Source organism: Drosophila rhopaloa, unplaced genomic scaffold, assembly GCF_018152115.1.
Source record: "Drosophila rhopaloa isolate 14029-0021.01 unplaced genomic scaffold, ASM1815211v1 contig_3, whole genome shotgun sequence".
In the NCBI taxonomy this organism is placed as follows: Eukaryota; Metazoa; Arthropoda; class Insecta; order Diptera; family Drosophilidae; genus Drosophila; species Drosophila rhopaloa.
The window spans coordinates 20,335,179-20,357,068 of record NW_025335123.1 but is presented as its reverse complement, the minus strand read 5'-3'; the positions used below and the strand labels follow the sequence as shown (position 1 = coordinate 20,357,068).

At 46.0% G+C, this 21,890-nt stretch overlaps 4 protein-coding genes across 4 annotated transcripts in view; 3 read left to right on the top strand and 1 right to left on the bottom strand.

Annotated features, from left to right (window-relative positions):
- The window catches only part of LOC108046119, a 28,288-nt gene extending 12,864 nt beyond the window's left edge, over positions 1 to 15,424 (top strand). Inside the window, exons 2-7 of the mRNA XM_017125681.2 lie at positions 9,900 to 10,551; positions 10,810 to 11,023; positions 11,091 to 11,761; positions 13,464 to 13,654; positions 13,718 to 13,870; positions 14,017 to 15,424. Of these exons, the coding sequence (XP_016981170.1) occupies positions 9,900 to 10,551; positions 10,810 to 11,023; positions 11,091 to 11,761; positions 13,464 to 13,654; positions 13,718 to 13,870; positions 14,017 to 14,142 (2,007 nt within the window). The 3' untranslated portion in view covers positions 14,143 to 15,424. The remainder of the gene's footprint in view (positions 1 to 9,899; positions 10,552 to 10,809; positions 11,024 to 11,090; positions 11,762 to 13,463; positions 13,655 to 13,717; positions 13,871 to 14,016) is intronic.
- LOC108046118 (fibrous sheath CABYR-binding protein) lies at positions 80 to 5,249 on the bottom strand. Its single transcript, XM_017125680.2, has 5 exons — positions 2,818 to 5,249; positions 2,570 to 2,758; positions 1,541 to 1,682; positions 953 to 1,478; positions 80 to 515 (listed from the first exon to the last, which is right to left on the bottom strand). Exons 1-5 carry the CDS (start codon positions 5,219 to 5,221, stop codon positions 222 to 224), a joined length of 3,555 nt encoding a protein of 1,184 aa, XP_016981169.1. The 5' UTR covers positions 5,222 to 5,249; the 3' UTR covers positions 80 to 221.
- A 77-nt stretch (positions 15,425 to 15,501) lies between the features above and the next one.
- On the top strand, positions 15,502 to 17,443 carry LOC108046121. The gene has a single exon (XM_017125684.2). It carries the CDS (start codon positions 15,502 to 15,504, stop codon positions 16,594 to 16,596), a length of 1,095 nt encoding a protein of 364 aa, XP_016981173.1. The 3' UTR covers positions 16,597 to 17,443.
- Positions 17,444 to 18,059: 616 nt separating this feature from the next.
- Positions 18,060 to 20,721, top strand: LOC108046156 (trichohyalin). Its single transcript, XM_017125729.1, has 2 exons — positions 18,060 to 20,326; positions 20,385 to 20,721. The coding sequence occupies exons 1-2, from the start codon at positions 18,141 to 18,143 to the stop codon at positions 20,434 to 20,436; spliced, it is 2,238 nt and encodes a 745-aa protein (XP_016981218.1). The 5' UTR covers positions 18,060 to 18,140; the 3' UTR covers positions 20,437 to 20,721.
- Positions 20,722 to 21,890: the final 1,169 nt, after the last annotated feature.

Below are 21,890 nucleotides of genomic sequence, written 5' to 3'. Positions count from 1 at the left end.
TTTTGTTTTAAATTTTTAATTTTTTACTTTTTCAATAAACATTTTTCAGTCTATTTTGATGAGTTTTTTGTTTTGTTTTTGTGTGTTCTTTTGTGTGTGTTCAATTTGTCTAGTTACAAGTAGAATAAATAAATAAATAAATAGTATTCATATAAATAGCAAAAAAAAAAAAATCGATTAGGCTGATTTACAAAATAATCGCATTGAACTAAGTGGCAGGACTAGTGGCGACGCCTCCGGCTGCCACTGCTGTTCCTGGCCACCGATTTTCCGCGTCCTTGGGCAATGGCCCTGGCCACGGTGTCGGCGAAGGTCACTCCATCCTTGCCATTGTACTGGATGAACCGGGCGGGCAGGACGAATCCGTACCTGCCCGTGTCGCCCATCTCGATGGTGTAGGCGTACTTGATTCCCGCAATGCCCTTGGCCCAGTCATCGGAACCTCCGGCGGCGGGATACAGAGTTGTGGCGGAGGATCCCACCGTGTACTTCACGCCCGTCGACTTGGTAATGCTCTGGAAAAAGGAGTAACAAGTTCATTAGCAGGAGATTCTTGATTGGGCTTAAATGCGACACATGTTCATCATACATCTGCTGTTTCTATTTAAATATATATAATTATTTTGACTTTAAATCATCGTTAAGACCAGATAAGTGGTTCAAATATATATATATTTAGACTTAAAATCATCTTTAAGACCAGAGAAGGGTTCAAAATATATATCTTATCATATATATCTTGGTTTTTAACCTTTTTTAAGTGCTTCAAAAGTGTGTTGAGAATAATTCTATATAAGCTATGGCTTTCTAACTAATTTAAAAAGTTAGTTTAAGTGTCGTCAATTATATAAATTCTTATAAACTGTAACTGTAAACTCTTGAAACTTTGATGGGGCCATGGAAAGATATGAAAGCAATATCGGAGGGTAAAAGAGTGATTTTGAAAACTCACCGTTCCCGCCTGACGCGCCACACGATCGAGATCGGCGCGATCCTGGGTTAGCTGGTAGTCGTAGCCCCACGGGTAGAGGATGTACTGGCCATAGCTGTGGAACGAGAGGTACGCCTGGAAGGTCTCCCTCGGGAAGCCGCTGATGAACTTGGAGATGTAGAAGGTCTCCGGCTCGGAGAAGGCCTTGCTGCCGCGGTATGTCTGGGAGCAGGGGCTGGCGGAGGTGCCCTTGCCGCCCCACTTGTATCCAAAGTTGCGATTCAGATCCACGCCGGGACACTGGCGTCCATGGGCACGCATATTCTTGCGCCACAGCCGATCGGTCGTGTGGGAGTACTCATAGCCATCGGGATTGGCCACCGGATGGATGTACCAGTTGATGCTGCGCATGTGCTCGGGCAGGTCCTCCCATCCCTCGACCAGCTGGTTGGCGATATAGGTGACCGTTGCCGGACTGATCCATTCGCGGGCGTGCATGCCACCGTCGATCCAGACGCCCGGGTTTCGCTCATTGCCATTGGAAATCCTAAGGGGTAGAGCATTTACATAACGTTGCAGGAATATGGCTTTTCCAGTGCTGATACTCACTTGAGAATCTTGAGGGGTCGCTTCTCCACCGAGTAGCCGATGACCTCCGTGGAGCAAATATCCGGATAGGTTTTCGCCATGTAGTCAATGAAGCCGTGGATGTCCTCCAGGCGATGGTAGGCCTGCCAGGTGAGGCGGTGTCCTATGTCGCAGAAGATAAATGAAGATATGATGCATTAGCCACTGGGGTTCATTCAACTTTCTGTTAATTAAAGGGGAGCTTGGGAACCTGGAAACTCTGACCCTCAACTTGAACCCTGAACCCTGAACCCTTAACACCCGAAGAAGGCATATCCGTCTTGGCGTCGTCTGGCGTTCCCCGTTTCGCCGGCTATCGATTAAACAATAGCGTCTTGCAAGGACCTGGCCCTCTTCTCCGGGTGCGTTTTTTATCGGAGCTGGGTGGGCACGCGGCACGTGGCACGTGGCACGTTCCTATGGCAAAGCCACTTTGCGCTTGATGACTTTTCACACGCCCCTCGCCGAGTGCATTAAATGCTCGTTTGCGGCGACACCTCGCTGGCGAAAAAGGGGTGGCATCCGCCCACCACCTGATTGCACCACCTGTCACTCACAAGTCCTTACTCCAATAAAAATAATAATAAAAATGCAAATACCCCTGTGCCCACGAGTATTGGCCTGAATATAATTCAGAAATCACCATTTTCAAAGAAACAATGTTTGCTTCTATTTGGTTTGTTTGATATTTAGCTAGCTATAATAATTATTTTCTTTTTAAGTTTCTCTTTCGAATAATTGAAACTCACTTATTACTTATGTTATTTATCTAGAGGCTAATTGACTTTGAAATCAAGCTATTTCATTAAAATCTTGTATATTAATAGAAATATTTTTTAATGCCTTTTTTGTGTCTTTTTTAAAACATTGCTAGCATAGTTTGTATTTCTTACTCACTTCTTATTTATTTTCTCCTCATTACCAACCTATTCCTCATTAATTCCCAACCTATTCCGGATTCATTCCCAACCAATCCCTTATACACTCCCAACTTCTTGCCCAATCACTTACCCTTTCGGTTCTGGAGCTCGGCAATCTTCTCCGCTGGGGGATTCTCCTTTTCGATGACGTGCTGCAGGTTGTCGATGAGAACAATCCGGGAAAGATTGGCAGCGCGAATGTGACGCTCGGCGGCGGCCAGGACTTGGGGTTTCAAGAGATAGTCCACCTCCTGCTTGACCTCCTTCCACAGCTGGCCATCTGCAAAACCAAAAAAGTGATTAGCTATTGGGTCTGCAGCTCATCTAAATTGTACTAACCGTATTTGGACTGCAGCTCATCGGCCATTCGCTTATCCTTGTCGGTCTGGACCACAATGCGCCACACCTGGGCGCCATCGTAGCGTCGCAGATGGGCATTGAACGGGGACTCCTCCTCCGTCTTGGGCAGATCCGAGTCCGATGGCTGCTGCTGCAGGAACGAGGCGTTGACGTAGTTCAGGACACTGTCCTGCACCTGGACGGGCTGTATGGGCACCTGGACTTGGGGCACCACCTGGGGTATGATGGTGGTCAGCAGGGAGGACTCCACGGGCTTGGTTTCCTTCTCCGCCTGCTGCACTTCCTTCTCCACTTCGGGCTCGGTTTGGGTAGAATCGGCTTGGATTTCATCTTGGGTTTTCTCTGGGTTCTCAGCAGGGGCATCTGCGGCGATTTCGGCTGGGATTTCAGCTGGGATTTCGGCAGGGATTTCAGCTGGGGTTTCAGCTGGGATTTCAGCTGGGATTTCAGCTGGGATTTCAGCTGGGATTTCAGCTGGGGTTTCCGCAGGGATCTCAGCTGGGATTTCCGCAGGTGTTTCAGCTTGGACTTCAGCTGGAATTTCCGCTTGAACCTCAGCAGGCTTTTCAGCTGGAACATCAGCAGGATTTTCAGCTAGAACATCAGCAGGGATCTCGGCAGGGACTTCAGCATGGGTTTCAGCAGGGATTTCAGCAGGGACTTCGGATTTGATTTCATCAGGGCTTACAACGGCTATAGCTGGGGCAAAACTGGGCTCTGCTGGCTCTTCAGCTGGAGTTTCCTCGGGCTTCACCTCATTGATGGCGGGCTGAATCTCGGCATCATTCTGGGCTTCCTCCTCCTCCGGCTTGGATTCTCCTGCGGGCTTGGCCTCCTCCTCCGGCTGCGATTCCTCCTCAGGCTTGGTTTTCTCGGGGATCTCAGCTGGAGCTTGCTGCTCTGGGGCGATCTCGACTGGCTCGGCATTCGAGGACTGGGCAATCTCCTCCTCTGGCTCATCGGCCAAGGCGAGTGGCTCGGGTTCCTTTTCTTTTTGCTGCTCGACCTCGGGAATCGCCTGCTCCTCGGTGGCTTCTGTAACTGGCGACAGCTCATCATCGTTTTCCTGTTCCTGTTCCTGCTCCTTGTTCTCAGTGGCCTCGGCCAATTCTTCGGGCACCAGGTTGTCCATGGCGGCGGTGAGTCCATCTTCAATGCCCTCGACCAGGGTTTCCATCAGAGAGGCCTCCGTGGTGTCCACCTCGTTATCGCTGGCCTTCTCAGCTTCGGTTTCTTTTTCTGGCTGGGATTCAGTTTCAGGTTGGGCTTCCACTTCTGGTTGGGCTTCCACTTCAGGTTGGGTTTCCACTTCGGGTTGTGTTTCCACTTCAGGTTGGGTCTCCACTTCAGGTTGGGTCTCCACTTCAGGCTGGGATTCCACTTCAGGCTGGGATTCCACTTCAGGTTGGGTTTCCACTTCAGGCTGGGCTTCCACTTCAGGTTGAGCTTCCACTATTGGCTGGGCTTGAACGTCTGGTTGAGATTCAGCTTCTGGCTTGGCTTCCACTTCTGGCTGGGATTCAGCCTCAGGCTGGGTTTCCTCTTCAGGCTTGGACTCAACTGCTGGTTGGGCTTCGGCTTCTGGTTGGGACTCGATCTCCGGTTTCTTCTCCTCCTGATCATCAGCGTCGTTTTCTGGCTGGGATTCTTCAGGCTGAACTTGTTCTGGCTGGGCTTCCGATTCCTCGGGCACCTGATCATCCATGGCCGTTTCGGATTCCTTCTCGGACTCCTCCACCGCACTCTCGGTGGCAGCCGGGGACTGGACATCCTCTGACAGATCGTCGTGGAGGGGAACTGGTGCCGCCTCGGTGGCCAAGTCCACAGCTTGCTCCAGCTGAACCTCCTGGCTGAGGGGCTTCATCAGCACCACATGCTCCTCAATGGACTCGGGCTGCTGGTGATCGCCCTCCGCATCGTGCTCCGTCTCTGGCTGGGATTCGGCCACGGTGATGTCGCTGGGCAGTTCCACTAGCTGCATGGCTGGACTGGCATCGCTCTCCAGCATCAGCATGTCGGAGGCGGAGGAGGAGCTGGAGCCGGAGGGATCCGACTCGGGATCGGCTTCGATGGAGTTGCGATTGACATGCTCGGTGTCTTCCAGTTGGCTGGCCACCGTTTCGGGCACCAGCATATACATGTCCGAGGAGTCGGCGGAGGGAATCGAGGTGAGTCTCATGTCGTCCACGAGGACATCATGCTGTTGCTGCTGCTGCTGGGACTGATCCGCCGGCAGCTCGTTCCTCTCGAGCGCCAGACGATCCAGCGACATGGAGGCCGCCTGAGCGAAGCCAAGGATTAGGAGCAGAGAGCCGATGGTGACCATTGTTTTGGGGGAAATCCCCTCGTTGGCAGCGCTGCCACGCGATCTCGCGTTGTACATCTTAGCGGGATCTGACTGTGAACCGTAATGAGACATGTCCCATTGGTGGAGTGGCGCTTTTATACCAACGCTGGGAAAGTATTGCCATTTCATTTTCGATATTTCTCTCGTCGCTCTGCCGCAGTCGGCGTCGCTGCCCGCTTACACTGGCCAGCAAAGAGTGGAACTTGTTATGTATGTTAATGTCTCCAGTGTCCGAAGCTCGTGGCTCTCTTCCTTGTGAGAGGCCAGCAGTCCGGCAGTTCAGCAGTTGTGGTCTCTTTTGTTAATACCCCCAAACCACCTCTCCAACCTCGCCCCCCCCGCCCCCGCCCCCCGCTAGCAAATGTCATCGGCATAACCATAACCGTATCGCCCAGCATTTCTTCCATCTTCGATCCCACATTTCCATATCGACGGGTCACCCGCTCTCGCTTTCTTTCGGGATCAATGCAAAGCATAACCAGAAATTAATAAACAAAATTCATACAGTGCTATAACAGATCAAAACTCAAGATAAGGCCAGGCATCCCCTCATAATATCGTCAAAAATTAAATACATTTTTATCACATTTTAGAAACTAGCCCAAATCTATAACTATAACTATGGCATTTTCAAATTATATCTTAGATGGACAAATTATTTTAATCGAATTTATTTGCTAAGGATTAGCCGTTTGCGTTTCGTTTTTAACTATATCAGTACGATTTAATGCCTGCTCCAAAAATAATTTGAAAATTACTTTTTCATATGTCATTAAAGAAAAAGCTTTGAATGACATAATTTTATGGATTTAATGGATTTTATGGATGGTTTAAATCTTCCAAAAATATTTAAAAACTAATTTTTTGTGTAGGTCTGAATGCATTCTCAAACAATAATTTAAATAAAATTTTTAATGATGTTATTTACAATAAATTATATTAAAAATTATCAGTAACATTTATCTATAAAATAATAAGAGTAGAATTTTTATAAAACATTATCCAAAACTAGGATGACATTGAATTTTTATATTGTTCAAATATAACAAAGCTATTAGTAAGTTGATCTGATGCAGAAGAAAGAGCTTGTTTTACATTTCCGTAAATAACTTTTTCTCATTTAAATGTTTATAAATAATAAATGTAGCTCTCTGTGAGTGCCATCAAGTGTCACAATTATCGACTGCTCGACTTTCTATATGCACAGCAATTCATTCTGAAGCTCCATATCTCCATATCGATCTCGATCTGAATCGCTGAATCAGCGGGAGCCTCAATTGATAATCGATGTCAATTGGCAATTGCGTGTTAACTGCAGTTATTGTCATTGGAATCGGTGCTGGACATGTTAATGGATATATTTATGTACATATATCTGTATAGATTTATTTAACGAGTGCGTCCTGCTGCACCCGTGATTTCTCAGATTTGGCACACGAAATCACACACAGATCTTCTTATTTTTTTTTTGTGTTGTGTTGGCGCGCTTAAAAGTTTCCAATTTGCTCATTGACATGATTTCTGAATAAGTTGCTCTGCCGCTCTGTTTTTTTTTTTTTTATTATTTTGTGTTTCTGACATGTATTTTGTATTGGTATTACCCACGCTCTGCTCTCTAATCAACCGCACCTCGTCAGCGGGCAAACAATTGCCGGTTCCATTGCTGTTGTTACCGCTCCTTTCACTTTATAAGTGGAGTTTATCAAATGACAATTGAGGAAGAGCGAGAGTTCAAGTAATTGCAAAGCGGGCAGCTCAACACACACATCACACATCGAAATGGCCATTGCCTGGGTCAAGTAGTGAAATTGTCCTTAATAGTCCGCCATACGTACTTATAGTTTCTCAATTAATCGACCGACATCTGACGGTTGGCGAGTGCCCACTCTTTAGCTTACTCTTTAGCACCTGACTGCAAATGAATCTAATAGATTCGACAAATTTTCGCGGTTATTGCGCGAATTAGTGCTAATTAATAGGCATTTCCAATTAAATCTTGGTTGAGATTATTGATCTATATAAAGGGAAAACGCCAGACTAGTTTATTTTCATTAAAGTAGTGATTTATTTGTCTTAAGCTTTTATCAGCTTTATATTAGTATAAATGTTCGTTGTCTAAGTCATTCGTTTTCATGTTGAAAAAGGTTTATATTGTTTTTGTTATAAGGTTTTATTATGTACATTTTATTCCACTGACTTTAATTTGTGTTTAAATTTTAAAAATAATAGAATAGTTATAAAATATTTCTTAATAGATTTTTTAAACAGCATAATAATAAGTATGAACTTTGCAATAAAAGATGTAATATTTCTTATTATAATTTAATTTGAAGTTCATTTATTTTCTAATCAACCTAATATATCCTAATTTATAATAACAAATTATTTTAGCAATGCAATGTTCACACATTTCAAGCTGATTTCAAAGTGGAAAGTGGCAGCTCCATAAAATTCACAGAAGTATGAATGAAGTGAATGGTGAATGCGAGGTGGAGGTGTACGATGCTTTTCAGGTAGATTCTACTACCAATTCGGTGGAGTGTCGATGAAAGCGAGAGTGGGCAGCAATGTCAGTCAATCGCCGGTGGTTAAAATGCCGAAAAAAGCAACTCCAAAACCGATGCACACAAACACGCACATACACTCAGGTACAGTGGGACAATGGTCGATGGTGGGCGGTAGGGGGAGGGAGCGGGGGCGGTTTCAGTGCCACGAACTTTCTTTCTTCAATATTTCGCTGTTTTTTCCCCCGAGTGTCGAGTGCATTGTTGTTGCTGCTATTGCTGCTGCACGCCCACATCATCCCAATTATCTTCTTACGCTTACGGATAACCATAGTACCACTTGACAGTCGTAAATGTTTGACGAGGGTTGCGGCTGCGCACAGTGGAGTTTACCATGATTGAAAATATTTTGTATCCCCAGTGTTAAGTTTAAACAGCTTAACATTTTATGCACTTGTAAATTATAATTACATGGAAAACTATTTAAATGTGATCTTATTAAAAAACAAACCGTTACCGAACTATGTAGCTTAGGTTTCGTTCAATTTTATTTTATTAGTAAAAAAAAGTTCGTTGCCTAAGTCTTTCGATTTGCTTTTAACTTTTCTGTAAGCTTGGCTCTAATTAAACACATAGTTTGAAAGATATAGATAATTATTACAAATTGCTTTGTTATTTGCCAATAATAAAAAAATTATATTTTAGTTACTTGAAAATGCTAAAAAATATAAAATAAATGTATTATGGCCGAGGAAAACTATTGCATGGAAACTATTTTTCCCTACTTTTTAATAATATTATGGGCATTTAGTTCCACTGTACTGCGGGACATGAAGTTGTCATTGTCGTGTGTAATTTTATTGTACTGCCTGACTGGCTCTGTTTTTCTACTGGCCTGCTCTGCTCTGCCTATCCCTGCAGAGGATAGATGATGGAGGTAGAGAAAGAAACCGCCAAGCGACGACAGGTATTAAGTATTATTATTATTCTCGCAACGCGCACCTTCACGGCTCTTTTTGGCCCATTCCCGTTAAGCTGCCACACCCAAGGAACACCTCCCCTGCACTTTCACATGTCCCCGTGGTCCCCGAACTCATCGAACCTCTTCATCTTTCACGGAGTCTGGAAATGAGATGTGAAGTTGGGCCCCTAAATTTGCAAAGAAAAAAACTACCTCTTTTTCGGAGGGGAACTTTTTGAAATGCTTTACTAAATAATAGTTTTGCGGAGCATGAGAAAACTGTAGAAAATGTTTTCAACTTTCGCTAGTACTTATATTCTGTTCAATGCTTTTGGGCTTAAAATTATTTTTGCCGATTTAAAACTGGCATACTTAAAAATAATTGCGGCTTAATTCTCTAAAAAACTGTGTATCCAACTTGGTTTGTATTTTTGGGTAGTTTTTTTCGACTTCAATGTTTTTGCAAAAAAGTGACCAAAATCTTGCACTTCTAAGCCCATAACTTTTCTTATAGACATCCGATTTCAAAACGGCATACTTTTAAGTGATTGTGGTTTAATTCTCCAAAAAATTGTGTTCTCAGTTTATTTTTTAATTTTTGGTCGATTTTTCGTCATTTCTTTAATTCTCCAAATTCTCGAAAAATGGCTTTGCAGAAAATTTGACCAAAAACTGCACTTCTAAGCCCATAACTTTTCGTACAGACATCCGGTTTTAAAGTGGCATATATCTAAATGATCGTGTTTTGTTTCTCTAAAGAACTGCGTTCACAGTTTATTTTTTAATTTTTTGTCGATTTTTAGTCATTTCTATAAGGGGTTACCTCTTCCAAATTCTCGAAAAATGGCTTTGCAGAAAAGTGACCAAAACCTGCACTTCTAAGCCCATAACTTTTCGTACAGACATCTGATTATAATGTGGCATATCTCTAAATGATTGTGGTTTAATTCTCTAAAAAACTGCGTTCTCAGTTTATTTTTTAATTTTTTGTCGATTTTTAGTCATTTCTATATACCTCTTCCAAATTCTCGAAAAAAGAAAAGTGACCAAAAACTGCACTTCTAAGCCCATAACTTTTCCTACAGACATCCGATTTCAAAGTTGCTTACCTCTGAATGATTGTGGTTGAATTTTCTTAATAATACTCTATAAATATATGGCAATTAAAATACTACTAAATTAAAATAATTTAAATAATTTCCGTGAAGCAGCATTTTTAATGTACAAATTCCTATTATTCGTTTTTCAGATGGAGGAGATCACCGAGGCAGAGGTGGACGCGCCAGCTCTTCCGTTGGCGGAGGACGTCGGCCACTCGGTTAGAAGTTCGCCTGGCAGCCAGGTGAGGGGCCACGCCCACCCGTACAACCAGCCCATCCGGCCGATGGCCAGCTACAGCGAAAAGGCGGTGGGCAGCTCACCCAAACACCTGGTCAGCACCCTGAGTTCGCCCATCGAGCAGATCGCCTGCAGTGTTTCCCGGGAGCATGCGCTCAAGCTGGAGATCGAGCAGCTGCAGGAGCACCTTAAGGACACCGAGGAGCGACTGGCCTCCGTGCGCCTGCAGAGCGACTCGCTGTCGCAGACGCAGCGTGCCCTCCGGGAGCACAATGGCCGGCTGCAGGAGGAGTCCGAAATGCTCAAGCTGGACGTGCAGCACCTGAATGAGTGTGCCAATGTTTTGCGGGCGGAACTGCAGGCGGCTCGAAGGGATCGTGGCGAGGCGCTCCAGCTGCAGCGATCCCTGCGCGAGGAGCTGGAGGAGGCGCACCAGGAGCGCCGGCGGACGGGCGAGGGCAAGGAGAAGGACGGCCGGGTCATCCAGGACCTGCAGCGCCAGTGTCGCGAAATGGAGCGGATACTCATGCGCAAGCATCCGGACTCGGTTTCCGCTCTGATAGGTGCGTTTTGCTCAACCAAAATAATTAAGCAAAAATAAAAATTATGGAAAATATAAGATTGTTAAAGAGAAAGCGTGTAGGAATAATGTTGACCGTGTACTTAAGATTTTGTATGGTTTATCTTATATTTTTTGTTGATAATAATTAGATATTTGGAGTATTTGGCTCTTTTGTATGGTTCTAGTACTACAGTGAAATTGTACTTTAATAGCTTATATTGTTAAAAAATATATATTTTAAACTTGTTTTTTCCCCTAGTGGCTTCCAAGAGTCCGGGCATGTGCCCGCTGAACGACCAGAAGAACGGGAACAGCCGCAAGCTGCTGGAGCAGCGCATCGCCCAGCTGGAATCAGATGCCAAGGAGCAGGATCGCAAGGCGCAGCAGATTCTGGCCAATGTCCAGGCGCGCTTCAATTCGGTGCAGGCCAAATACGAGACGCACATCGCGGATCTGGAGACGCAGGTTCTGAGGTGGGTTCATCATTTTTGGGGCTCCTTAGCTCTGAATCTAATATCTGTACCCATCTTAAATCCCCAGCCTCCAGGAGATCAACACAAAGCTGAACGAGCAGATCGAATCGCAGGTGCGAACCTTGGATCGCTATATGCAAAAGCGCGCTGAAAGATGCTACAACAATTGCACCCAAACGGAGCCACTGGAGCCATTGGATGATGAGCCGCTCGGCAGTGGAGCAATCCCGGGAGGAGTGAGCTCGACCACGATGGGTACCCAAACGCCGTTGGCGAATGGGACGCGGGATCACAGCACCAACACCATTGGCTGCCCCTCGCCGGCGCTCGTTTGCCAGCAGCAGCACCTGCACCACCCACATGGCCACCTCCATCCACATGCACATCCACATGCCCCATCCGCCAGCAGCAGCACCAGCAGCACGGCCAATTCCACGCCAAACACATCCCGTCCGAACTCGAAGCAAAGTGGTGGCCAACGGCGTTCCCCGCTGGTCACCGCCGGTCCCTCCAAGCTGCCCATCTCGCAGTCGGACTCCACGCTCTCGCTGCTCAGCCATGGCGGCGGAGGATCCAAGGAGGAGGCCCAGTTGCTCAGCTCCGTGAGGAGCATGCGCGTGGACTTGGCCATCAAGAACAAGGCGATGCAGCGGCTTACGCGGGAGTTGGATGAATGCAAGAAGACGATACGGAAGCTGCAGCGGGACAGGGACGGTAGTGGCTCCAGCAGCCAGGCAGGTAAGCATCCAGCCCCAAATCCAAATCCTAAATCCACAAGCAAATCCATGAAACCAAACCCATCCCAAAGCCCCCTCTCTAATTTCGGTTGTGTTTGTGTCACTCGGTCGCCGATGGATGGCTGGTAATTTATGGACTTTCTCTGCCCGGTCAGCACGTACACTCGGCTGTTCCCCGCCCCACTGCCCACTCCTCCTCCTCCTCAGCACCTCCTCCACTCCCCCACTCCGCCCCGCCGGAGACCCCTGCCCACTCCGCTTCTAGAGACGGCAAATAAATTGCTGGAATAAATCATTGTACGGCTGTCGACGCTGTCGGCCTTTTGACCACTTTTTGCACTCGTTTCAAACGGCAATTGCAGCGCAACTAAGCGGCTAAGCGGCCAAACGCCACCGACCATCGGCCAATGGCCAAGACAAACACGTTTCGACCAGGCCAAGACGGCTTAACCCTCTGACCATCATGGTGTCGTATGGTGCTTTCTATACAGGATCGTGTTGAGATTTACATTTTTAAGGTCTAATCTACTTTAGTTAACAATTGTTTTGTTGCCAAAATATTTTCCATATATTTTTTCCTAACTCTATATGTTGTTTATTATTTAATTTTTATTTATTTTCTATTCGGCTGTAATAAAGAAATAATATTTTGAAATTTTGTTTAATATATCTAAAATTTAAATCGTACCTATTATTGGTTTGTAGGCAATTTGTTGTTTTAATGGAGAATAGATAATAATAATACCTTAAGAAATGTGGTTATTCATCGAATACTCTTAATTTAAACCAATATATAGTTATTTCGCTGACAAAAGTGGCTGTGTTAGGGTTAAGGCAAGCGTCCGAAATGAAACTGAGTCCACAGACTCGAAGTTGGAGACACCGACCGAGCTACATATGTGGAGGCACGGAGTGAGGTGGGCAGGGGGCCGGGGCGGGAGACCCCATCTCGGGCAGTTGGTTATGTCACCTGTGCGGCCTGCCGCTTGTTTATTTACCTTTTGTCGATTCGGATTTGAATTTCTTGTTGCTATTGCTGTGTGGCTGCGTTGTGGTGGCTGCCATCGAAAAAGAAAATTCGAAAGCGAAAGTCAAAGTCAAAGACGCTGGTTTGTTTTGGCTGCGGGTCGGTGGACGCTGCTGGGGATCGACTTGGATTGGATCAGGTCTTCTGCGGCCCCACCTCTTCTTTCTTTGCCGACGCTCCCCGCCCCTCAAATAAACGTTTTATAATGCCATGACTTGTTAGCCGCCTCTGCCGTTGGCCAAAAGCTCACCGAGGTTTTTATTACTTCTTTTTCTGCGTGTGTAATTTTTGTTGTCGTGTGTTTTGTGCGGTTTTTGTGGCTAATTAATGAGCCATCGTTCCGTCAAATTTGTTTTGTTAATAATTGTAAATGCCAAGAGCGGACGACGGTAACCGTATAAAAAGCATCATCAGCGAATGTTTTAATTTCGTACGCGCGTGTATAAAATGTAAATCGCTCTTCATAACTTTTGGATTATGCAATACGCTTTTTGTGAAAATTTCGTACAAAATTTGGCCAGTCGAAGCTCAATGAACCCCGAATTAGCTTACATAATTAAATATGCGTGTTAGTTGTATTTGATTTCTTCTTATGGATCCCCACTTCCCCTTGAGAAACACAATACTGATTAACATTTTGGTTCTAACATTATGCACATTCTTCTGTGTCCTGCAGGCAGCAAACTGGATCTCCGGTCGCAGGCCAGTGGCGGATCTCTCCAGAGGCGTTCCAGTGGCTACGATCACCACCACCACAGTGACCACATTCCGGCGGCCACCGAAAGTCAGGCTCTGAAGGAGGCCCAAAACAAATATCGCCTGCTGGAGGCCGACTACAAAACGCTTCACGATAAGCGGCTGCAGGATGTGAGTGTTCCTGCTGCCTTCTTTCAAGAACTCTAACTAATGTCCGTTCATGTCCAATTTCAGTTGAAGACCCTGCAGAGCGCCCACGAGAGGGAACTGGCCTCCTGCAACGAGACTGTGCGGATCCTGCAGCAGCGACTCAACGAGCGGGAGGAGGCACTGACCACCCAAAAGCGGCGCAAGGTGCCCGTGGACTACTATGCGCTGAAAGCCAAGGTACAGGAGCCACAGCATAAGACCCCATGAAACAATCAAGATCTATTTCAAGTTCAAGAAAACCAAGAACAAGACAAGTAGAGGTTTGATTGTTCACCCCATTGAACCTCCCAACTAACTAGGCATTTCTTGAACCCCACTTTAAGGTATCACTTTTGGAAAGGCGGCACTCGGAACGGGAGGAGCGTCTACATATGCTGGTGGAAGCCCTGAGCAAAGGACGGCTCAACGGGGCTCTCGAGGATCTGATGCAGGAAAACAATAACAAGTAGTGGAGTTCGAGGTGTTTAAGGGATTATTTAAGACACATTGCCATGTTCAATGCCAGCCAATTTCGACTAGAGTCCGTCTAAGCAGAAAAACATCCAATGATAAATACAATTTTAGCCAGAACAAAAAGCAGGGGTTAGGAACCGGGTTCCCAGGACTTGCTGCCGGGTTGGATTGTGGCTCCAGCAATGGAACTCTAACTGACGCTCCAGCGATTTTCTCAAACCAAATTCAAATGTGTTCAAAATGGAAACAATAAGTGTATCGACAAGTGATCAGTTAACCAACAACTTATATATAGGTTTAAGATTTTTCCCAACAAACAAGCCACAATCTAATCTGGTACTCAAGGTCAATCCAATCCTGGGCCCTTTGTTCATCAAGGATATTTGAAGATACAGAACATGATTAAAGTTATTGTAGTTCTTAGACAAGAAAGTATTTTAAATATCAATGTTTCGATGTAGAAATTGAATGGTTCAAAAAGCGTACACACAACTTAGAGAGAGATAGCGAAAGAAGAACGAAAGAGAGCGAGACAGGTGGAAGAGTCATGGAAATGAAAGAGAAATAGCTTGGGAAATGAAAGTTGTACTAGGAATAAGTATTTTATGTACATAGAATATGGAAGTACAGAAATTCGAAGCGATCTCAATTTAAATATTATATATTTGAGTTAGAAGAAAAGTGCTTTAGGAGCACAATTAATTTTACCCGTGTAACAGTCGATTTTTTTTACCTAACCCAATTATTGTGCGTTTAAGATAGAAAACTTTGAAAAAGTTGAAAAAAACTAAGAACCAGGGACCGTAAATAATGTCTATTTATGTTGTTTCCGTGAAGAAAATCCTCCAAATAGCGTAGACTAATACAAATAACAATTAAACCAATATGCTACCTTTTTGACCACCTATACGTAAAAATTCAAATATGTCAACTCCCTGGGGTATACTGTCAGTTCTATAAGAAGTTAATCAAAGAATACGGATACGTAAGGATGTCTTTTTATTTCTTGTAGTATTGTACAGTATTGCTCTACTATTTATATTTTTAAGAATATTGAATCTAACCCCAGTAATCATTGTATATGACTTTTGGTTGCATTAATATTATTTTTGGATATTTAAAATGAAAAGGTCACCATGATTACTGCGGGGGTTTTCCAAATAATTACGGTCCCTGCTAAGAACCGAACAGAATAGAATAGATCTCCCATTAAACAACTCAAGCAGGCGGACAACTAAGACAAAAATCAAATAAAAATTCACAGTATTCCAATACAGATCCCATATGATATATATATATATTGATATATATAGCCAAAAAAGTATACTTCTCAACCTAATCACTGCCTATTGGATATGTTTGATTCGCATGCGTTTGGCATCGCTGGTTCCTCGATTTTCAGAGGCTCTCGTTGTTCCGGTATTACGTCGCAGCACCAAAAGCGCGTCCAGCTGAGTCGCTATAAGTTGTACCTTCAACGCTTGAAAACAGCCAGCAGTTTGGTGGACCAGCAACCGCCTCTGCTGAATGCCAAGGCATTGGGCGGATTGGATGTCCTGCAGCAGGATGCCCGTAACTTTCTGGACCGGACAAACGAAAATGTTCGCCTGCTTTTGAATCTGGCGAAAATTAAGCGCACCGGTGGCACCATTGTCTTGGAGGGTCCACCTTTACTATCCCGATCGGCCCTGCCACACATGCAGCGCAGGTTGGATCAGCTTCAGCACCAGAACATGCTGTTTGGTCGCCGGCTGATGCGGATCCACGACCGGAAGCGGGTAACTGGCCAGCGGGAGAGACCGAGCGGACAATCGCAGATCAGTGGCGGCGGACGGTGTCCCAGTGTGATGACCAATCGATCCACACTGGCCGAGAGCGAGGTGTTCGCCAAGTACAATGCCTGGGATCTGGAGCTGCCCTACGATAATTACGAGCAGATGAGGCTACTCCGTCCTAGGATTGTCCTGCATTTTGGCCTGATGGACGGCAGGCCATTGGGCCAGGTGGTGGTGCAGCTGTACACGGAGGCGGCGCCACTGGTGGTGCTGCAGTTCGTCCGCAGCTGTCTAGCTCAGAGGTCGCATGAGTTCGCCGTGCGCCGGATCTTTCCGCATCTCTGGCTGGAGTGCTATTTGCTGGGCAGCTGCCGGAATCCAGCGAGTGATACTCCCTCTTTGAGCGATCCCATGGAGTTCGATACACGCGTGCTGAGTCATGGACGCTATGGTTACGTCTTCTCCTGCGCCAAGGAGTACTGCGTCCATGGATTCCCCGGTGGGGCCATCAACTTTAGCATCAGTTTCAAGCCCCTGCCGGTGGCCAAAGGTCAGCGGGTGGGCTTTGGTCGAGTGATACGCGGCGACAAGGTCATCGAGTGCATGCAAGCCTATGGAACAAAAAACGGCAAGATCAGCCGGCCACTACTCATAACCCACTGCGATATGCTTTAGGAGATCAAGGGGTTTTTGGGGTGCTTCTGGACTTATCCAGCTGAGATTTTCATCTGATATTGGATGTTTTTCTGCTGACTAAAATCAGAAGCCCTTCAAATGCTCCTTGAAGGTAAAGTATTGATAAAAACCTGAGATTTTGCTTCCGAAGAACAAAGAAATGCGGCGTTCAAAAAACTGTTAATAAAAACATGTTTCCTGTCAAATATTTTATAAGTATGGATTCCAAAAGACCCCCCACCAATAATAAATCATATTTAATTTTGCTCAACGTTTGGTTAAAGTACGAGTACAATTTATTTAGCATTTGGTTAGAAATAAGAATGGATGGATAACTACCGATGTTTCGGGCGATCCCCATAAACGAACATTATAATCATATGTGCTTCTTGTATCGTGCATTCAAGCATACGGATTACGGATTATTATTCTTAACATTATAGTTTTCCACGTGGGATTAGTATAGAAGTTGCATACATATATACGAGTAGTTTTATGGATAGACGAGTAAGAGAAGAAGCTACTCAAATCTTTCAGCTCCATGACAATACGATCCCAAACAACAGCAACATTTAACTGGCTAAGTTTAACAGTGATTACGTTAAGAGTAGTGGTCTACGGATACAATACCATTTTGGTTAATGTGAATATGATGCAGATATAACGATTATAACTAGACTGTTTGGCTAATACGCAGCTGATACTTAGTTAAGCGATATTCTTAGGGCTTAGTTGGGTTACTCCGCTTGTTGTTGTTGAGGATGTTCGGCTGGTTTCCTGGGGTCCATCCTTGAAGCCGCCGGTTCCGAGGCTAACCGGAACTTGGGGGACCGCTCTACTCCGGACTATATCGCCAACTGACAGCTCCGCGAACTGCTAACGCCTGCTTTTATACTCGGAGTGGTTTTACGGTCATGTCCGGACACAGTTGCCAAGTCGATGCGCAATTTTACGCCCTGATGACCATCTAAGGAGCCACAGGAGTATCCTCAATTATTGGGTTAGCTCCTTTTGCTCGATGCACTCTAATTTGATTTTGATTGAATTGCGCTTATCGCAGTTGTGCACTCGCCTCGTGAAAAGTGGAGTTCAGCATCCCCTGTATGTACATCCATGTATTCCCCTTATTGACGTCACGGGTGCTTAACGAGTTTCGCAAATCGATTCCCTACTTTATTTATCCCTTGTGACGTCACGGGCTTGGCAATTTTCATTCATGGGAAAATGGGAACAGGCGGCCGCGCATTAGGCCCACCCGATTGGACAGCGGCGTCTGCGCCACTTGTCCGTCGTCTTCTTGGTGGTGCAGTGGTGCACATGTGCGATAAGCGGAATTCAATCAATCAGCACCACAAATTGGTAGCAGGAAGTGTTAACGTGGGTGTTGGCCATTAAATTCTAGGCCGGATTCTGCTATAAAAGTGGCGACAGTCCTCTAGCCAAGTCATTCCAGTTGAGGAGCCTGCTGGTGAAACAGCAGCGAACTGAGTCTTCGAACTTCTTCTTGTGTACCTGAAGTCAAAGTACCCACCACCAAAGCACCGATGATGATGAGGCTTCGGCTCAGCGTCCTGCTCCTGCTGCTCCACCTTGGCTGTCTGACTTTGGCATTGGCCAGCAGTAGGACATCCTGCGGTAGTTCCATCTGCGGTGGTCGCCGCTGGGATGTGCATCATCGGCAGGACGACTACGACGAGCATATGGTCTACAGACAGCGGACAGAGCCAGTTAAGTCAATGGGCCGCGATGATCCTGGGAACGAAAGGCACGAGGAAACGAGGGTCAGGTTCGACTCGACCCCTCGCCTGGAGCCACGTCAAGTTGATGAGGAGCGTGTAGAACAGCGCGAATCTCGTGAGGAGCGAGTAGAGCGACGTGAAACTCGTGAGGAGCGAGTGCAGCCAAGGGAAGATCGTGATGAACATGTAGATCCACGCCAAGCTCGTGAGGAGCGGGTACAACCACGTGAAACTCGAGAAGAACGAGAAGAGCGACGTGATGCTCGGAAAGAGAGAGTACAGCGAAGTGAAGCTCGCGATGAACGAGTACAGCGAAGTGAAACTCGCGATGAACGAGTCGAGCGAAGTGAAGTTCGTGATAGGCAAGTACAGCAACGTGAAGCTCGTGAACAGCGTGTAGAGCGTCGAGAAGTTCGTGAGAAGCGAGTAGAGAGACGTGAGACTCGGGATGAACGAGTACAACAACGTGAAGCCCGTGAGGAACGCCTAAAACCACTTGAGGCTCGTGAAAATCGTGAAGATGGTGCGGAGCGACGTGAGGTTCGTGAAGAGCGGCGAGAAACGCGGGATGCTCGCAATGAACCTCGTGAAGCCCGAAAGGAAAGGGTAGAACGACAGGAAGATCGAGAATTCAGCAAGCGACAGGTCGAAACTCGTCGAGAATCAGTCGAGAGACTAGGCGAACGTCGGGAAGAACGCGAAATTTCCAGACGTGAACAACGCGATAGCCGTATCTTGTCTCGCGATAATCATCGTGACGACAGAACTAGCGCAGAAACGGAATTCTCCAGGCGTATGGAACGGGAACCTGTAGAGCGAGCTGAACGAGAATCTGAGCAGCGAATGGAGCGAGACAATCTTCGACTAACAGAGCGTGAAACTCGCGAACGAGTGGAACAACCAGAAGAACGACGTGTGGAACGAGGCTCCTCCAGACGCGAAGAGCGAGAGAACCGCGTTCGATTTGAAGTTCGTCGATTGGATGAAATTAGGCAAGAGCGAGACAACTCTCGACAGAGCTCAAGGCGCGATAGTCTCCGCAGGGAAGAGCGCGACAATGATCGTCGAGAGGAACGGCGCGAGGAGCGAGAGTCAAAGAGGCGTGAGGAGCGCGAGGAAAGGCGTAGCGACGAAGGTCTTGATAGGTACAATATGCGGCGAGTGGAGCGTGAAATGAATGATGCCAAGATGTCACGACAGGAAAAACGCATCAATGAGTCCACTGATAGGAATATGTTCAGGCGACAAGCTGAAAGGGAATCCCGCCGAAGTGATCGTGCTGTAGAGCGAGACAATCTCCAAAGGGAGCGAGAAGAAGCCAGGCGAACAGAGATGCGCAGCGATGCACGCAGACAAGAACGCGAAGTTGACCGAAGGGAAGAACGTGTTGCAGAGCGCCGTGTAGCAGAGCGCCGTGTAGCAACGGCCAGTCGCGTAGATCGTGAATCTCGTGATGAAAGTGAAGAACAACAAGTGGGGCGAGAAAACCTAAGGAGAGAGGAGCGCGAGGATACTCGACGTGTGGAACGCAGGGAAGACCGAGAAGAAAAGCGCGAAAATGCACCAGTGAGTGAGCGACGAGAGGAACGAGAAGACACTCGCCGAGTAGATCGTAATAACCTAAGAAGGGTAGAATCAGAAACTGAAAGAAGAGAGGAACGAGAAGAAGATCGTCGAGTTGAGCAAGTAAATTTCCGGAAAGAGGAGGCAGTACAACAACAAAGGGAGCTTATTCGCAGGGAAGAGCGAGTAATTCAACGGGAAGAGCGGGAAGTTCAAAGGCGTGAGGATCGAGTGGATTCCCAGCGAGTGGGACGTGAATTTTCCCGGCGCGAGATTCGTGAGCCTTCCGAGGAGCGAGTACTCCTTACAAGCCAGGTGAAAACGAAGGGCTGGTTGAGCTATGGAAAACGCGAGCTGCTGATGACTGGACAGGTTCTCCTCCTGGCCGCTCTCTACAAAAAGTCGACGGCCAGTGGCAAGGGTCTTGGGTAAGCAATTACTGGTATTCCCCCTCAATATGTCTTAACTAATCAACTTACTCCTTAGCAATTCTTTGAGTGAACAGATTCAGGGCTATCTGCAGGCCATCGGCTGCTAAGCTGGTCAAAGAAAATCGATCCCCCCTTCCCTAAATTGTTAGAACCAAAATGAATAAATGGATATGGATCAAGGCAAAACGGCATGACTAACCCCGGAAAATGCAAACGGACCCGAAAGCGAGCGACGAGCAGAAGGATGGGACAGGATGCTTCGCCGGAGCATTGTACAATTTAATCCAACTGTTACTGTAACCAAAACACCCTCCTGTTATAGCCAACAAAAGCATAACGAAAATATATGATGGGATGCTCGAGTAGCCGAGCATCTGCAAACTGCATTGCAATCCGTGAGTTTCGATTCCCAGCCAGTTTGGTGGGTCATCCCGTCCACCCCTGGATAATTGGAGCGTTCGCATCCGAGGGACCGCAACTGTCCACTCACATGGCTGGGCATCCTTGGATGCCGGGATCCTTGAGCCAGAAAACACATGCACGAGGTTTTTGCCAACCGCCCCCATCCAATCCACCTTCTTTTTGGATGCCACAGAAACCGAAACCGAAGCTGAAAGGCAAAATTATTATTGCGATTTTCCATGCCGTTTGCCTTCGTCCTTGCAGCATGGCTCCTGAATATCCTTTCTCCCGCTCAGCATGTGTGTGTGTGTGTGTATCGAGGCTGATAAATTTCGCACATATTAGATGTTGGTCTGGTCTATTCATCTTTTTGGCTTTCAAGAGATTTCCCCTGATGGGGCCAACAGCAGCAGCAGCAGCAGCAGCAGCAGAGGCAGCAGTTTTTGGGGGGCCGACAACCAGCCAGTAAGCCATCCTTAATCAGTGAAACCAACACACAAATTTTACACAATTTTCATCTTTTGGGGATTATTCTGGGGTGTGGACTGTGTGGACTGGAGTGTGTGTCTGCTGGAGTGCGCACTCGTATCCGCATTTGTGTGGGAATATCCCTGCCGTGTCTGAGCTGGTTCCGACTTGCTTTACTTACTCTTACCCAGAAATACGAATTTTATTGGTCGGTATTCAAAATGTGAAGAGTGCACACAGAGATAAAATCAAGCATTTCGTACTTGAAACATTGAATTCTGAACGACTTAAGCTGTTAATTTCAAAAAGGCAAGACCAATCAGAAGACTGTTCTGTGTTAGGGATTTCCAGGAACAAAGAATGCTGTTTTGGATATCAAAAGTGGATAAATATCGAAAAATCTCTTACCAAGATAGCATGATGAAAGTAAGACTAAAGATAAGCTTCAAAGTGTTTCATGTTTTATTTTATAAGTATATCCTGTCTAAAGCTGGCCTCAAAAGGCCAGTTTCGGTTTATAAATCTCACTGACTTGAACTTTTTATTTTAATTTTGTTCATTAATATCAAAAAGATATTTATGAATTCAATGGTAGTTTTATTTTATTTTTTGTGAAAAATCAAACTATATTTCAAAAGGAGCTTAGTTTTTAATAATGCCAAACGTGAAACTTTTAAATACTTAATTGCTG

Excerpts from the sequence above, each read along its gene's own strand:
- LOC108046118 (XM_017125680.2), bottom strand. The coding sequence starts at position 5,221 with ATGTACAACGCGAGATCGCGTGGCAGCGCTGCCAACGAGGGGATTTCC. Across the intron at positions 1,683-2,569 it reads CGAGCTCCAGAACCGAAAGG|GACACCGCCTCACCTGGCAG; the intron begins GTAAGTGATTGG and ends TCTGCGACATAG. Across the intron at positions 1,479-1,540 it reads CGACCCCTCAAGATTCTCAA|GATTTCCAATGGCAATGAGC; the intron begins GTGAGTATCAGC and ends TCTACCCCTTAG.
- LOC108046121 (XM_017125684.2), top strand. The coding sequence starts at position 15,502 with ATGTTTGATTCGCATGCGTTTGGCATCGCTGGTTCCTCGATTTTCAGA.
- LOC108046156 (XM_017125729.1), top strand. The coding sequence starts at position 18,141 with ATGATGATGAGGCTTCGGCTCAGCGTCCTGCTCCTGCTGCTCCACCTT. Across the intron at positions 20,327-20,384 it reads GCCAGTGGCAAGGGTCTTGG|CAATTCTTTGAGTGAACAGA; the intron begins GTAAGCAATTAC and ends CTTACTCCTTAG.